Below are 17,704 nucleotides of genomic sequence, written 5' to 3' on the forward strand. Positions count from 1 at the left end.
AATGAGTCTTACTTGGTCGAGGAGTGCACTGGACGAACGGATTTCCGGTGAAACCAGGGGCGCAAGTGCACATGGGAGTGTGGCTGATGGTTCTACATTCGGTGTTGCTGCCACACGAGCCGGGACAAGGGTCTCTGCACTTCTGATTGATACAAGCTTGCTGCGCCGGGCATTCTGTGTTGCTCACGCATTCGGGTTTGCAGTTTGGTGGGCTTCCTAAGAACTCGGGTAGACAAGAACACGAGGGAGAGTTGTTGATGACCTGACAGAGGGCGTTTGGACCGCAGGGTGAGGGCTGACAAGGATTTACTACGACATCTGGGTCTTTTCCTAAAAAAGGATGATTGTTAAACATGGTTCTCGGTACACGTCCACCTTAGAATTAATTGACTCTTACTGAATGGAATGCATTGAACGAACGGGTCACCCGTGTACTGTTCGAAACAGCTGCAAACGGGGTTGTGGTTAATCACGGAACATTGTGCCGACAGTCCACAAGCGCCCAGGCAAGGATCGATACATTTCTGGTTACTACAAGCCCTGTTTCGTGGACAGTCAGAACTGACAACGCACTCTGGTCTGCAGGAGGGTGGAGATCCTTTGAATCCGGTGACACAGGAGCAGACAGCTTGACCGTTAGTGGCGCGGCAATGACTGTTCGGACCGCAGGGAGATGGGTTGCACGGATCAACGGTGCTGATTTCTGTCATACAACATATTCTTCTGTTAGCTTAGGTTCTTTAAAAGGTCGAATTTCGAAACTATGAAACGAACCTTGCACAGGGGTACATGACAAGAACGCGTTACCCGTGGTGTTTCTGGGACAACTACACATAGGCAGATGGTTGATGACATTGCACTCGGCGTTCAGTCCACAAGTGCCTACACACGGGTTTCTACACCTATGAAGTATGCAGGCCTCGTTTCGGGAACAGTCTGTATTTATGACGCACTCGGGACGGCAAATAGCGTAAGGGTCGCCTAAGTAACCGGATATGCACGTGCAAACACCGTTGTCGCACTGTGCGTTTGGTCCGCACGGTGATGGGTTGCAGGGGTCTGACGGGGCTTCCGTTACTGGAACAAATGGAGAAATGTACGCGTTCGAAGACAACGCGATTGAAAGACTATCGGTATTCTTACTGGGCGTTGAAGGTGTAGGAGAGCAGCTGGTGAAAGGATCACCGGTGTATCCTTCGGGACAAGTGCAAGCCGGCGTGTGGTTCACGACCGTGCAATGAGCGGCAATGCCACAGGAGCCTGGGCAGGGATCTCTACACTTCTCCCGAATGCAAGCTCTGTTCGCTGTGCAGTCCGAATTGATGGAACATTCTGGTCGACAGTTGGGAGGTACTCCGATGTAGTTGTTCATACAAGTGCAAACCGGGGTGTCTCCGATAGCTTTGCACATCGCGTTTGGACCGCAAGGGGATGGAACGCACGGGTCTTTCGGGTACCGGTCTTCTGGCTTGGGCACTGTGAATAAAACTCGTTATAATACATGGGATCAGAAATGAACTTAATATGTCTTTTGAAGGCAGCTTACTTGGAGCAGGGAAACAGAACACGAATGGGTCTCCCGTCATACCGTTTCCGCAGCTACAAATTGGACTGTGATGAACGACTTTACATTGCGCGTTGCGACCGCAGGTACCAGGACAGGGATCTCTGCACTTCTGATTGATACACGCGAGGTTCGAATTGCACTCCGAGTTCACTACGCACTCTGGTCTACAATTAGGCGGAGTTCCTATGTACTGAGGCATGCAAGAGCACACGGCCTGGCCATTGACGTTCTGGCACTGGCTGTTGGGGCCGCAGGGTGATGGACTGCACACGTCACGTTCCTCTTCGTCGACTGCAAAACGTTCACATTGAATAGTCCGTTTGAAAGGACGGGACTCACTGTGTTGAGTCACTACTCATGTTGAGTTGCTACTCACGTGTTGGCATCTTGTACATGCAATTGACGTACGGGTCACCGGTGTATTGCGGAATGCAAGTGCACACGGGTAAGTGGTTAACGACCTGACAGTTGGTGTTGGCGCCGCAAGAACCGGGGCAAGGATTCTGGCACTTGGACCTGATACAAGATAACTGCGAGGGACAGTCCGAAGAAATGGTACATTCCGGTCGACATCCTTCGTAAGGATTGCCGACGTACTCCGGCAAACAGGTGCAGGAAGTAAGGCCATTTTGCTCTCGGCAAATGGCGTTAGCTCCGCAGGGGGACGGCTGACAGGGTCGTGCCGGAATCACTGGCTCTGCTAAAAGGAACAACAAAATTATTAAATCCAATCGTTAAAAAAATATTCGTATAGATCTCTACAATTTTATACCCTCCAAGCTTAAATAATAACTTTAGCCAGCAAGGCACTTACGTTGCTTGGCAGTGCACTGAACGAACGGATCTCCCGTAAAATCCCTCATGCAACTACAAGCTGGAATATGGTTGACAACATGACATTCCGCATTCGCGCCACAGGAACCTGGACAGGGGTCTCTGCATTTGCGATTAATGCACGCCGATTGGCTACTGCACTCGCTGTTACTGACACATTCGGGTCTGCAATTTGGCGGTGTTCCAATGAACTCCGACTTGCAGGAACAGGATGGAGAGTTATTGATCACTCGACAATCTGCGTTGGGTCCACACGGTGATGGTTGACATGGATTTGTCGGTTGTACGGGTTCCTCCGCTTTAAAAGGGGAATAGATTAAATTGTGGTTGATATCATCCTAGTATCCTTTATAAAGTACACCTACGTCTAGGTATGCATCGCACGAACGGATCGCCGGTGAACACTGCAGGGCAACTGCAAATGGGGTTGTGGTTCACCACTTGACACCGGGCTGACACTCCGCAGGACCCAGGACAGGGGTCTCTACACTTCAGATTCACGCACGCCTCGTTCAACGGACAATCGCTGTTCACGAGACACTCTGGACGACAGGCTGGAGGGTTTCCGATGTAACCTGGGGCGCACGAACACACTGCCTGTCCGCCGATGTCCTGGCATCTACTGTTAGGGCCGCAGGGTGACGGGTTGCAAGGCTCAATTACTACTGGGTCTGTAAAGTTAACGATGCTAATGTATTCTGTCAACGGCGCCGGACTTTCAGCTTCTTCTCCGAGGTTTACCTTTGACCGGGTAACAGGCGGTGAACGCGTTTCCTGACATGCCATCCGGACAATTGCACATGGGAGTGTGATTGATCACCACGCACTCGGCGTTCTGACCGCAGGCGCCAGCGCAGGGGTCGAAACACCTGTTGCGATTGCAAGCTCTGTCGAGTGGGCAGTCTGGGTTCTGGACGCATTCTGGACGACATCCGTAGTAGGGGTCACCGTGATATTCGGGCAGGCAAGTACACACGCCGTTACGACACATCGCGTTCGACCCGCATGGCGAGGGATTGCAGGAGTCTTGAGGAACCGGTGGAGATGCTACAGCGAATGATATATTAGAATAGGTTCCAAGCTGTTGATAATGTTGCGGTGATAAGTTCTTACGAGGTGATTCTAAGAAACAGTTGACGAATGGATCGCCGGTGTATCCTTTGGGACATGTACAGACGGCCATGTGGTTCACGACTAAGCACTGAGCTCCAGTGCCACATGATCCTGGGCAAGGATCTGTGCACTTTTGTCTCAGGCAAGCTCTGTTGCTGGTACATTCCGAATCGATGGTGCATTCTGGTCGACAGTTAGGTGGAGTTCCTATGTAGTTGTCCATGCACGAGCAACTTGGCAATTCCGCGTTGCCGAGAACACGGCACACGGAGAATGGACCGCACGGTGATGGAACGCAAGGGTTTACAGTTTCGGGCATCGCTGAGAAAAAATACCGGTTAAGGTTCTAATTGTTTCTAAAATTAGGTCTCTAAGATAAGGGAATTACTCTAAAATTCGGGACAAGGTACTCACGTTGAAGTTTAAAGCATCTCACGAACGGATCACCGGTGTGACCCACGTTACAGCTGCAAATCGGACTATGGTTAATCGCCTCGCACCTCGCGTTAATACCGCAGATTCCAGGACAAGGGTCAACGCATTTGCGATTCTTGCAAGCGCGATTCGTGGCGCAGTCTGAGCTGACCGTGCACTCTGGTTTACAGAATGGCGGAGTTCCCATGAAGGTGGGCAAGCAGGAACAAATAGCCTGTCCATCGGACACGCGACATTGACTGTTCAGACCGCAAGGCGTGGGACTGCAAGGGTCAGCTGGTTTCGCTGAAAGAACATTAATTAAGTGACCAGTTCTAAACATTGTCTTCAGGGTCTGATCTGGTCCATCCCATGATCTTCAGGTCTGGTCATTGACTTACGTGCTTCTTGGATGATGTTACATTGAACGAATGGGTCACCGGAGTAACCGATCTGACAAGTGCAAAGTGGAGCGTGGTTGACAACCTGGCAGACTGCGTTGTAGCCACAGAATCCTGGACAAGGATTCTGACACTTGGAGTTAACGCAAGCCTGATTGGCCGTGCAGTCGGAATTGATGATACACTCGGGTCGACAGCCCTCGTAGGGATTGCCGATGTAATCGGGAAGACATTTGCAGGCTGCGGCGCCATTCAGTTCGTTACACATTGCGTTTGACCCGCAGGGTGATGGTACGCACGGGGTGGGTTTCTCTACCTTGTCCTCCATAGCTACGACATCATTTGGTTATAACTTCGTTCCCTAATCGCTTATACCAAGAGCATTCTACCCCCCAAAAGTGGATCATCTCACCTGGTCGTGCAACGCATTGTATAAACGGATCACCAACGAAACCGTAAGAGCAAACGCACATCGGCGTGTGACTGATCACTCGACACTCCGCATTCGCGCCACAGGAACCAGGGCATGGGTCACGACACTTCCGGTTGATGCAGGCCAAATGCGTAGAGCACTCGCTGTTGCTGATGCACTCTGGTTTGCAGTTTGGTGGGGATCCAAGGAATTCCGGCAAGCACGAGCAAGATGGCGAGTTGTTCACTACTTGGCATCGACTGTTAGGACCGCACGGTGATGGGACGCACGGGTTCACAACTTGTGGTTCTTCCGCTATCGGAGGATTGAAATATGTAATTTCAAGGATCGGATTTTGTAATTTCAAGGATCGAATACTCACGTTTTCTAATGCACATCGAGAAGGGATCGCCTACGAGGTCAGCAGGGCAGCTACAAATCGGGTTGTGGTTGACGACCACGCACTCGGCTCTGATACCGCAAGTGCCTGGACAGGGATCTACGCATTTCTGGTTGTTGCAGGCCATGTTTGTCGGACAATCGGAACTGAGGATGCACTCGGGTCTACAATTTGGTGGCGTGTCTAGGTAGCCGGGAATGCATGAACAAACAGCTTGGTCGTTTATCTTTCGGCACTGACTATTGGGTCCGCAAGGCGACGGGTTGCACGGGTCTTTGGGTGTTAATACTATTCACAAATAAAAGAAATAATGAGCTTTACACGTTCTGTAATCCGCAGCAATTAAAAAGTCAGCAAATACCTTGAAGAGGAGAACAGACTACGAACGCGTTTCCGGACGTTCCCGGAGGGCAAGTGCAGACTGGAATGTGATTAACAACGGAACACTCTGCATTCTGACCACAAGTTCCATTGCAAGGATTGTTACATTTGTTCTTAATACACGCTCTGTCTCTAGAACAGTCCGAGTTCAGAACGCATTCCGGACGACAGCCCAAGTACGGGTCTCCCTGGTACTCCGGTAAACAGGTGCAGACTCCATCCACACATTGCGTGTTCGCACCGCAATTGACACACGAATCCACGGGTTTCTCTTCTTGTACTACATTAACGAATTGTTAAAAATACCGTCTACAACATTCAAAGAGGGGTTTGAACAACATGTACCTGGAGCAAACGAGCATCTAACGAAAGGATCGCCAGAGAATCCGTCGGGACAAGTACACATTGGAGTGTGGTTGATCACGGAGCACTGAGCGCCCACACCGCAGACACCATCGCAAGGGTAACGACACTTCTTCTGAATGCACGCCTGGTTGCTGGGACAGTCTGAGTTTCTTATACACTCCGGTCTACAATTTGGCGGGGTTCCCATGTAGTCTGCTAAGCAGGCACAGGAAGCCTGGCCATTTATGTTGCGACAGTCCGAGTAGGGACCGCATGGAGAGGGTGCGCACGGGTTCACGTATGATGGCACGGGTGCAGGTTTATCCACTGCAACGAATACTCACGAGTTATGATCTGAACCATGTCAGATTTGTGAGGAAAATTGTGAGGCTCACTTGGTATATCGAAGCAGGTAACCAACGGGTCACCGGTGAATCCTGGCTGACAGGAGCATATGGCTCTGTGATTAATCGTTTCGCACCTAGTATTCGAACCGCACGATCCAGGACAAGGGTCGCTACACTTTTGATTGATACAAGCCAAGTTCGAGGCGCACTCGACGCTGACCGTGCACTCGGGTCTGCAAGCTGGTGGGCTGCCTATGAATTCGGGCAAACACGAGCAAACTGATTGCCCGTTGATTGCTCTGCACTGACTGTTAGGTCCGCACGGAGATGGATTACAGGGACGACTGATTGCTTGATCAATTTCTAAAAGGGACCGGTGATTAGATTGAAGATTCATGACAAATCCTCGTTCTTAAGGGTATTGAACGTACCTGGACGGATGGGTGTACAGAGAACGAAAGCATTGCCAGTGTGTTTGGGGTAGCACTCGCATACCGGTAAGTGATTGATGACGTGACACTCCGCGTTGCGACCACAGGTTCCAGGACAAGGATCTCTACATCTGTTGTTCATGCAAGCTTGATTCGAAGGGCAATCGGTATTCAAGAGACACTCCGGTCGACATCCTTCATAGGGATTGCCGATGTAATTGGAAATGCAGGTGCACGAGCCTGCGCCGTTCAGTTCTTTGCAAACGGCGTTGGATCCGCAAGGAGATGGGTTGCAGGGATCGGCAGGTACGGGTGTGCTCGTAGCTGTAAAGTTCAACGTTTACGATCGAGGGACACACGAGTTCTTGCAGTAGATAAGATTCTTACGTTCTTTGAAGATGCACTGAGTGAACGGATCACCGGTGTAGCCACTCAGGCAAGTACACATGGGGGTGTGACTAACAACGTAACAGTTAGCACTCGCTCCGCAGGATCCGATGCAAGGATCCTTGCACTTCTGATTGATACACGCTAACTGGCTAGGACATTCGCTGTTGCTAACACATTCTGGCCTGCAATTGGGTGGACTACCGGTGAATTCGGGCATGCAGGAGCACGAAGGTGAATCGTTGATCACCTGACACTGGGAGTTCGGACCGCAGGGTGATGGCTGGCAAGGGTCTACTACAGGCTGTTCCACTGAAATAAGCAAACGTGTCGTTTCTATAACGGGAACATCTCGAGATTTAATTATTAAGGCGATTTCTTACTGATGGGGATGCATTGGACAAACGGGTCACCGGTGAAACTCAACGGACAACTGCATATGGGATTATGGTTGACAACGTTGCACTGGGCTCCGATTCCGCAAGTTCCGGGGCAGGGATTGATGCACCTCTGGTTACTGCACGCTTCGTTTTGCGGGCAGTCTGTGCTCACTATGCACTCGGGTCTACAGGTGGGTGGACTTCCTAGGTATCCTCTGATGCACGAGCAAACCGCTTGACCGTTCACAACGCGACACTCGCTATTGGGTCCGCAGGGTGTCGGGCTACACGGATTGACGGGTGTCATGTCTGACGAAAACAAAGTCAATTATTCCAGTTCTGAGAATATGCAGAAGGTCGGTTAGGTTAGGTGACTACCTTGCAGAGGGGTGCACTGACTGAACGCGTTTCCGGTCATGTTTCCAGGGCAGCTACACATCGGGACGTGATTGATAACCGTGCAAACGGCAGCGATGCCGCAGGTTCCTGGACAGGGGTCCATACACTTGTTACGCAAACAGGCTCTGTCTCGAGGGCAGTCTGAGTTTAGGACACACTCGGGTCGACATCCTAGGTACGGGTTTCCTTGGAACTCTGGCAAGCACGCGCAAGCGCCGTTCGAGCACTCCGCGTTGGGGCCGCAAGGTGACAGGGCACATTCGTCTTCTACCGGTGCTGGAGTGGCTGTAAAGGCAAACAACTTGTAGTAACACTCTACATGTTTCATTCCGTCGGTCACAATGGTCCAGGAGTCCTTACGTGTGGCTGGAAGTAACTGACAGACAGTAAACGGATTGCCGGTGAAACCTTCGGGACAGTTGCACACGGGGATGTGGTTAACGACCGCGCAAACGGCGCCAGAGCCACAAGAACCAGGACACGGGTCTCTGCATTTCATGTTAATGCACGCCATGTTACTCTGACACTCGGAGTTAATCGTGCACTCGGGTCTGCAGTTAGGTGGTTGACCGATGTAGTCTCCTAAGCAGCTACAGGCAGCCGAACCACGGACATTTCTGCACTGGGCGAAATTGCCGCAGGGAGATGGTACGCACGGGTCTTTCTCCGTCGGGCCAGGGACCATAGGAGCTAGAAGTTGGGATCTCGTTAATTTCCATATTATGTGCAAGGAGTGCGAAAGGTGCGACTGGTGAAACTTCTTACGTGGTATCGGTGTACAGGTCGTGAAGGGATCTCCGCTATATCCTGGCATACAACTACAGATGGGACTGTGGTTAACCACGATGCATTTGGTGTTCAGACCGCAGGGGCTCGGACACGGGTTCACGCATTTGTAGTCCTTGCAGGCGAGTTGAGTGGGGCACTCGGAGCTAGATACGCACTCGGGTCTACAACCGGGTGGAGTGCCTACGTAGGTGGGTAGACACGAGCACACTGCCTGACCTGATACCTCTTTACACTGGCTGTTGGGTCCACAGGGTGATGGGCTACAGACGTTCTCTTTCGGGACTATTACTGGGAAACATATTGCAGTTTGTTATTCATTTTGTTATGCACATTCGAGCTCTTGGAATATTGTTCCGACGTGTAGCCAATACTGGCAGTAACTCTCTTAAAGATCTGATGATATATGTGTGAAATATAGTCGGAACAATATTTCAAAACGACAACGTGCATTAGTAAGTATGATTAGCAAGTTGGATCTTCAGGAAAATACACGGTTTCAGGGAAGACTGGTTCGACTTACTGTCCATGGTACACACGACAAACGGGTCGCCCGTAAAGCCGGGTCTACAGTTGCAGAGGGGTTGGTGATTAACGACCGCGCATTCGGCATTCTGGCCACAGGTTCCAGGACAAGGGTCTTGGCATTTGTTCCTGACACACGTTTTGCTGGACGGGCAATCAGGGTTAATTACGCACTCGGGTCTACAGCCTACGTAAGGATTGCCAACGTATTCAGGGGGGCAATAACAAATTCCGACACCGTCCCGTTCTCTGCACAACGCGTTTGTGCCGCAAACACCTTCGGCGCAGGGTGAGGGTTCCGGGTCACGAACTAGAACAATGCAAAATCAGAGATTAGTTTGTTACAACAGAATGGTCGCGTTATATGTTTCCAGCTTCTTACTTATTACTGAACAACGGGTATACGGGTCGCCGGTGAAACCGTTCGAGCACACGCAGTTCGGTACGTGGTATGTCACGTGACATTCTGCACTCTCCCCGCAGAGACCCGGGCAAGGGTCACTGCACTTTTGACGAACGCACGTTTGGTGGCTGGGGCACTCGGAGTTTGAGATGCACTCGGGTTTGCAGTTGGGCGGGCTGCCTTGGTACTCGGGCAGACAGGTACAGGATGGAATGTCATTGGTCACCTGACACTGAGAGTATGGACCGCAGGGTGACGGTTGGCAAGGGTTCGTGGGCACTATTACTTCTTCTATGAAAAGTAAATTTTGTTACCTACTTTTTTCTAACTTATTTCACCTATGGCAGTGATGGGCAGATTAATAGTTCATGGTAGATGAATTCCTCATAGGTATGAGGGTTTAATAAGGGTGTAGGAAGAACTTAGAAAAAAGATTGGTAAAGACTGAGGAAATTTTACAAAAATCCTGGGAGTGAGAGTTAAGGGAATCCTTCATCATGGGTAAACTCTTTTCGCAAGGGTTAAACAGAACCTACTAAAATCTTAAAAGCTAAGTTAGAGGGGTTGTAAACCTAGAGTGAGTGAGTTTAGGAAGTCAGGTAATTGCCCATCACTGATCTACAGCGTCACAATAAATTCTGTTCATCTTACTGATCATATCGCATCTGATGAACGGATCTCCCGTAAACCGTTCCGGGCAAGAGCACACGGGGTTATGGTTCACCACAAGACACGTCGCCTGAACACCGCACGTTCCTGGACACGGATCTCTGCATTTCTGATTCACGCAAGCCTGGCTCTTAGGACAGTCTGAGCTAATGGTACATTCTGGTCTACACAGAGGTGGTGTTCCAAAGTAATCTGGAGCACATGTGCACACAGCTTGGTCGTTCACTTCCCTACATATGCTGTTGGGACCGCATGGGGATGGGTTGCACGGTCTTGTCGTTGTTGGAACTATGATTCAATAATTTCAAAATAATATACTTGAGGTTTCAGTACATCAAATATAAACGTATATAAATGTGTACCTCGTATGGGAGAGCATAGAACCAGGGCGTTTCCGCTAGTCTGTGGGGGACAACTGCACATGGGTATGTGATTGATGACATTGCACACGGCGTTCTGAGCGCAAGCTCCTGGGCAAGGATCAACGCACTTGTTCCTTATGCACGCTTTGTCTGCCGAGCAGTCCGAACTGAGAACACATTCTGGGCGACAACCGATGTAGGGGTCTCCGAAGTATTCGGGTAAACAAGTGCAAACACCATTGTTGCACTGAGCGTTCGAACCGCAAGGAGATTGTCTGCATGGGTCTGTCACAGGTTCCTCGACAGCTGTTTCAATATCAACTTATTAACAAGGGTCTTTATAGTGTCATCATATAAGGTCATATGTTATACAAGATCACCTTCCCTAATTACACCTTTCAGTAACTTACGCATTGGTTTAAGCTGGCAAATGTTGAAAGGATCTCCGGTGTATCCCTCCAGACAAGTACAAATCGGAACATGATTGTGAACAGCGCACACACTGTTCAGACCGCAAGATCCAGGACAAGGATCCTGACACTTCTCGCGAATGCAAGCCTGATTTCTGGGGCAGTCGGTATTAGTAACACACTCTGGACGGCAATTGGGTGGGACACCGATGTAATTGACTGAGCAAGAACACGAAGGTGACCCGTTGATGTTACGACATTGCGAGTTCGGTCCGCAGGGTAAATTGACGCAGGGATCAACCGGTGTTTCGACCACGGCAACGGCTACAATAAATTATGTTTCATCTTTCTTTTCGAATCTTATGTTTCTCAAAGGAGCATAAACGAAGCTTACGTGGACTGTAGAAGCAGTAGGTGAACGGGTCACCAGTGAACCCTGGCTTGCAACTGCAGACAGGGCTATGGTTCACCACCCTACAAGTACTCTGTTGCCCGCAAGAGTTGGGACAAGGATCAACGCACTTATTATTCCTGCACGCAAGGTTTAGAGGACAGTCAGAGTTAACGCTGCACTCTGGTCTGCAATTAGGAGGTGTTCCAATGTAATTTGGCATGCAGGAACACGTGGCTTGACCGTTCGATTCTCTACATTGACTGTAGGGTCCGCAAGGTGACGGTTCGCAGGGATTGGCTGCATTAGGCTCTGCAAGAAATTGTGGCTATCAATCTGAATAACCATGTCTCGTTAGACGGATCATTTTTAGAGTATCTTACGTTGTTCTAAGAAAGGGGTACAGAGGTAGAACGGATCACCGGTGTATCCTTCGGGGCAGTTGCAAGTAGCAGCATGATTGATCACGTAACACTGAGCATTTTGAGCACAAGTGCCGGGACATGGGTCTCTGCACTTGGATCTGATGCAAGCTTGATTGGACGGACAGTCGGAACTGAGGGTACATTCTGGCCTGCATCCTTCGTAAGGGTTACCGATGTAGTCGTTCTGGCAAGAGCAGGAAGCCGAATTCTGTTGAACTCGACATATCGCGTTTGCACCACAGGGTGATGGGGTGCAAGGGTCTGGTCTGGGTACTTGAACGTCGACTAAAAATACGGAAGAATCACGTTAAAATCCATTAACGGAATTTCCATTGACATAATGGAAATTTAGATGGTCAATCCTTACATTTCTGTGGTATACACTGTGTAAACGGATCCCCAGTGTAGCCATTCGTGCACGCACACATCGGTGTGTGGCTGACAACGTTACAAATGGCGTTCACACCGCAGGAGTTTACGCAAGGGTCTCGACACTTTTGGTTGATGCAAGCTTGTTGATTAGGACACTCGCTATTACTGACGCATTCGGGTCGGCAGTTCGGGGGTGATCCTATGAACTCTTGAAGACAGGAACAGGATGGCTGGTCATTCACCACCTGGCACTCCGCGTTTGGACCGCAGGGGGATGGTAGACACGGATTGAGTGGAGGTACCGGTCTTTCAGCTTCAAGGTGCAAGATCAGATTAGTTGGATTCTTCTTTTACTACGAATTTCGATATTTGATTAGAGAATTCTTACGCATCGGCTGGCATCTGACGAATGGGTCACCCGTCATTCTCTCCCGACATGTGCACACAGGATTGTGATTGACCACGTTGCAGACTGCGTTCAGTCCACAGCTTCCTAGGCAAGGGTTCTGACATTTTTGATTGGAACACGCCTCGTTTAGTGGACAGTCTGAACTGACTACGCATTCGGGTCTACATATTGGTGGTGCACCGATGTATCCGCTTATGCAAGAACAAACAGCTTGCATGTTGTTTGTTCTACACTGACTATTTGGTCCACAGGGCGAGGGGTTGCAAGGATCATTTACGGCCGTCGCTAAAAGTTATTCAAAAATATTCAGGTTACCTTATATTTGATATTTAAATATACTATTTAAATAGTATATTTCAAAAGTATGTTTAAATAGTATGTTTAAATAGTATATTTTTTAACAGTATATTTTAATAGTATATTTAAGTTATTTAGGCTATTTAAATGTACGCAAACAATGAAGAAGCGTACCTTGCATAGGAGAACACAGAACGAAAGCATTTCCCGACATTCCCGAGGGGCAGCTGCACATAGGCACATGGTTGAACACGTTGCACACAGCGTTCTGTCCGCAAACACCGGGACAAGGATCGACACACTTGTTCCTAACGCAAGCTCGCGTAGTCGGACATTCGTTGCTTAGCACACACTCCGGTCTACAACCCGTGTAGGGATCGCCAGAGTACTCTGGCAAACAGCTGCAAACACCGTTGTCGCAACGCGCGTTCGACCCGCAAGGTGCAGACGCACATGGGTCAGTTTCGATGGGGCGAGCTGCAAAGTTTCCACGTTATTTAATGAAATTAAACGTTTTCACGTTATTTTATCCACAAAATTTAATGTTCTGAGGAGACGGAGATCTTACTTGGTTCGACGAAGCAGTTGGTGAAGGGGTCTCCCGTGTAACCCGGAGGACAAGTGCAAGTTGGGACATGATTGATAACGCTGCACTGAGCTTGCAGTGCACACGAGCCGGGACAAGGGTCTTTACACCTTTGTCGTATGCAAGCCTGATTGGGTGGACAGTCTGGGTTAATGGTACATTCCGGACGACAGTTTGGAGGACTTCCGGTGTACGTGGCTAGACAGGAACAGGACGGTATTCCACCGATGTTCCGACATTCTGAGTAAGCACCGCACGGCGAGGGAATGCATGGGTCTTTAGGAACGACGTCGTTTTGAACGGGTGGTGTTACTAGAATTGTTGAAAAGAATTAAGATAATTTTACTGTGACTATTTAATTAATTTAAATGACTATTTAATTTTACGCGGACTAGCCATCACTTACACGGAATGGGGAAGCAAACGGTGAAAGGATCACCGGTGTACCCCCTCGAGCAACTACAAAGGGGCGCGTGATTGATCACCCTACAATCCGCGTTCTGTCCACAAGAGGATGGACACGGATTCACGCATTTCTGTCTCACGCAAGCCCTATCAGAAGCACATTCCGAACTGGTGACGCACTCCGGTCTACAAGATGGAGGTGTACCAATATAAGTTGGCAGACAGGAGCAAACAGCCACCTGATTGACTACTCTGCACTGACTGTTTGGTCCACACTGAGCATTTCCGCACTGGTCTTTTACACTGACTTCAGGAACTGAGAAACATTTTCATACATATACATTAGTATACATTAAAAATGTATACTTCCGATTTCGCTGTGGATGTGACTCAACTTACCAACTGGTTGAATGGAACAGTATCGATAAGGATCACCGGTGTAACTGGGGTAACACGAGCAAGTAGCCCGATGGTTGACAACGCGACATTCGGCATTGGTTCCACACGTGCCTGGACAAGGATCCACGCATTTGGAGTTGATGCAAGCTCGAGTGGGAGAGCAATCAGAATCTAGGACACATTCTGGCCTGCATCCTTCGTAAGGATTTCCTAAGTAACCAGGAAGGCAGGCGCAGGAGCCTACTTCGTTTCTTTCGGTGCATTGCGCGTTGGAACCGCAGGGAGAAGGTAAACATGGGTTCACTTTTGTCGTGGTGTCTTCAACTAGAAAACGGTGAAGTAATTAAGGTGAACGGTTATCAAGTAGTCATGGTTATCAAGTAGTCATTGATGACGTTGCAAAAAGCTTACTAGGCCTGACGAAGCATTGAGTGAAGGGATCACCGGTGTACCCAGTCTCGCAGTAGCACATCGGAGTGTGACTGACCGTTCGACACTGAGCATTCGTCCCGCAAGATCCCGGACAAGGATCTCTACATTTCTGGTTTATGCAAGCCTGCTGACTGGGACACTCGCTGTTGCTGATACATTCGGGCCTGCAATTCGGCGGGGAGCCAATGAAATCGGGAAGACAGGTGCAGGAAGGTGAATCTCCCGAGATTTGACACTGAGCATTAGGTCCACAAGGCGAGGGCTGACAGACGTTTATCGGTTCCGGTGGCGTTGGTGCTATAAATTTTTTTTGTTTAAAAATTCGAAGTACTTGTACAAGTACAACAATGTTATAGTACTTGTGCGATGGATGAACTTACGAAGTGGAATGCATCTGACAAACGGATCTCCCGTGAGTCCTTCCGGACAGTGACATATAGGGTTGCGGTTTGCCACCGTGCAACGAGCACCTAGACCACATGTACCTATACAGGGATCTCTACACTTTTGGTTGGTGCAAATCTGGTTGGGGGGACACTCGGAGCTAACTATACACTCTGGACGACAGTTCGGTGGATTTCCTAGGTAACCGGGCACACAACTACAAATTGCTTGGCCGTTGTTTGCTCGACACTGGCTGTTGGGTCCACAAGGTGATGGGGTGCATGGGGTTGATGGAAGCTCAGCTATAGAAACATCGTCACATTTATATATCTTTGAAGTCAGAAAATCACTGTATTTTATTTATGCGGCTGAGTGCAATCTTCTCTAGAGGAAGACTCGTCTTAATATTCCAAAGTCCCTAGGTATATAGATATAAGTTCTAAGTATATTATATATTAGATATTTAATTAAGGAGACTCGAATTAAGTATATCAATCTGTTAGCGGATGAAATAACTCTCTTTGAAATAGATCGAATACTCTCATAATCCACAGACATAAAAACTTAGTATGTGGTAACTTATTTAGACAAGTGTGCTAGAGAATACCGTACTACAGCATATCACAAAGAACAAGTATACCTATAGCAGGTCGACAGTACGCAAAAGCGTTTCCTTCGAAACCATCAGGACAGCTGCACATAGGCACATGATTGACCACGTTGCATATAGCATTGCTTGCACAAGTGCCAATACATGGATCCTCGCACTTGTTCCTCACGCAAGCTCTATCTCGAGAGCAATCATTGTTCAGTACACACTCCGGTCGACAACCAAGAGTGCTATCTCCATAATAATCAGGCAGACACGAGCAAATTCCGTTGTCGCATTGAGCATTCGGGCCACAAGGGGATGGATTGCATAAGTCTACTTCGTTTGTTTCGGCTGATAAAAAAGTTGCACGTTATAAAATTTTAAAACGATATCCATGAAACCTAAATGAACACGGTTACTCACGCGGTGTCATCTGTTGACTGCAACTACTGAAGGGATCTCCAGTGTACCCTTCGATACAGGAGCACATGGGTACATGATTGAACACGATACACTGGGCGTTGAAGCCACACGATCCTGGACAAGGGTCTCTACACCTCTCCTGAATACAAGCTTGATTACTAGGACACTCGGAATTGATGGTACACTCTGGTCTGCAATTTGGTGGACTGCCACGATAATTTGGCAAACAAGTACAAGCTGGTGTCTGTCCTACGTTTTGACAAATCGCGTTGGGACCGCAAGGTGACGGTGAACATGGGTCCCTTTGCACTGACGGTGTCTCTACGGGAGCTAAGAACATTGCTCGTAAATGTCTAAATCAAATTTTTTAGGTTTCTATATTAACTATACAACATTTGTTGTATAGTTTTAATTCGTACCAGGAGCAGGGAAACAGGCGGTGAACGGGTCACCGATGAATCCATTGTTGCAGAAGCAAATAGGACTGTGATTAATGATCCTGCAGTTGGCGTTAACTCCACACGAGTTGGGACACGGGTCGACACATTTCTGGTTCACGCACGCTCGAGTCAAAGGGCACTCGGTGCTGACTACGCACTCGGGTCTGCAATTCGGAGGACTGCCGATGTAGGAAGAGAGACAAGAGCAGACTGCTTGGTTGTTGTTCACGCGACATTCGCTGTTGGGTCCGCAGGGTGAAGGGTTGCAGAGGTTCACTATCACGTCTGCTTCTAGATTGAGGGATTATGTGATTGTTCAGCGGACTATCGATGTTACAGATACGTATACAATGATACAGATAACGGAACAGACAATGGTACAATTATGAAGTATACAGACAATGATACATTTACGAAGTATGAGTTTACACTTCATCTTTAATAATGAAAATCAGCCTTACGATTCATCGGACTTAGACTGCAATATCTGAAGGGGTCGCCCCTGTATCCTTGAAGACACGAGCACATCGGTAAATGGTTGACAGGGTTGCACACCGCGTTCTGTGCACAAGCACCAGGACACGGATCCTGGCACTTCGATCTAACGCACGCTAAGTTCGCTGGGCAGTCGGAATTCACCATGCATTCTGGTCTGCAACCCTCGTAAGGGTTTCCGATGTAATCGGGTAAACAGGAACACGCTCCCGCGTTTCCTGACACTTTGCACACAGCGTTAGCGCCGCAGGGTGTTGGCGTACAAGGTGTGGGTCTTTCGTCGGCAACTACAGAATGATCGCAAATAGAGAAAGTTCGATGTCCACTGTAAATTGAATCAAAGAAACTTACTTTGGAGAGGAGTACACTGGGTGAAAGGATCTCCCGTAAAGCCTGAAGTACAGGAACACGTCGGAGTGTGGCTGAACACGCTACATTCGGCGTTAGCTCCGCACAGGCCGGGACAAGGGTCCCTACATTTTTGATTGATGCAAGCTTGGCGAATCGGGCATTCGCTGTTACTGACACATTCGGGTCTACAGTTCGGTGGCGATCCCGTGAATTCGGGTAAACACGAGCACGAGGGTGCTTGATTCACGACTTGACACTGAGCGTTTGGACCGCACGGTGATGGGTAACAGGGATTGATCGGTTCTGGAGACATTTCGACTGCGGAGCAAATAAAAGT

At 48.9% G+C, this 17,704-nt stretch overlaps 1 protein-coding gene across 1 annotated transcript in view; it reads right to left on the bottom strand.

Moving 5' to 3' along the window:
- The window catches only part of dpy (fibrillin-like protein dumpy), a 123,192-nt gene that overhangs the window by 29,400 nt on the left and 76,088 nt on the right, over positions 1-17,704 (bottom strand). The window contains 42 exon segments of the mRNA XM_076531097.1: positions 13-330; positions 398-703; positions 775-1,077; positions 1,144-1,476; positions 1,547-1,858; positions 1,944-2,267; positions 2,382-2,699; positions 2,767-3,072; positions 3,143-3,448; positions 3,515-3,835; positions 3,929-4,234; positions 4,330-4,659; positions 4,742-5,056; positions 5,124-5,429; positions 5,503-5,802; positions 5,868-6,194; positions 6,263-6,577; positions 6,646-6,969; positions 7,033-7,344; positions 7,416-8,096; positions 8,172-8,501; positions 8,577-8,888; positions 9,121-9,432; positions 9,505-9,816; positions 10,177-10,482; positions 10,557-10,862; positions 10,967-11,290; positions 11,361-11,669; positions 11,741-12,067; positions 12,150-12,467; positions 12,543-12,848; positions 13,035-13,337; positions 13,429-13,758; positions 13,853-14,167; positions 14,251-14,574; positions 14,662-14,979; positions 15,063-15,368; positions 15,707-16,009; positions 16,082-16,411; positions 16,501-16,812; positions 16,983-17,303; positions 17,368-17,685. Of these exon segments, the coding sequence (XP_076387212.1) occupies positions 13-330; positions 398-703; positions 775-1,077; positions 1,144-1,476; positions 1,547-1,858; positions 1,944-2,267; positions 2,382-2,699; positions 2,767-3,072; positions 3,143-3,448; positions 3,515-3,835; positions 3,929-4,234; positions 4,330-4,659; positions 4,742-5,056; positions 5,124-5,429; positions 5,503-5,802; positions 5,868-6,194; positions 6,263-6,577; positions 6,646-6,969; positions 7,033-7,344; positions 7,416-8,096; positions 8,172-8,501; positions 8,577-8,888; positions 9,121-9,432; positions 9,505-9,816; positions 10,177-10,482; positions 10,557-10,862; positions 10,967-11,290; positions 11,361-11,669; positions 11,741-12,067; positions 12,150-12,467; positions 12,543-12,848; positions 13,035-13,337; positions 13,429-13,758; positions 13,853-14,167; positions 14,251-14,574; positions 14,662-14,979; positions 15,063-15,368; positions 15,707-16,009; positions 16,082-16,411; positions 16,501-16,812; positions 16,983-17,303; positions 17,368-17,685 (13,605 nt within the window).

Source organism: Megachile rotundata, chromosome 4 (genome assembly GCF_050947335.1).
Source record: "Megachile rotundata isolate GNS110a chromosome 4, iyMegRotu1, whole genome shotgun sequence".
NCBI lineage: Eukaryota > Metazoa > Arthropoda > Insecta > Hymenoptera > Megachilidae > Megachile > Megachile rotundata.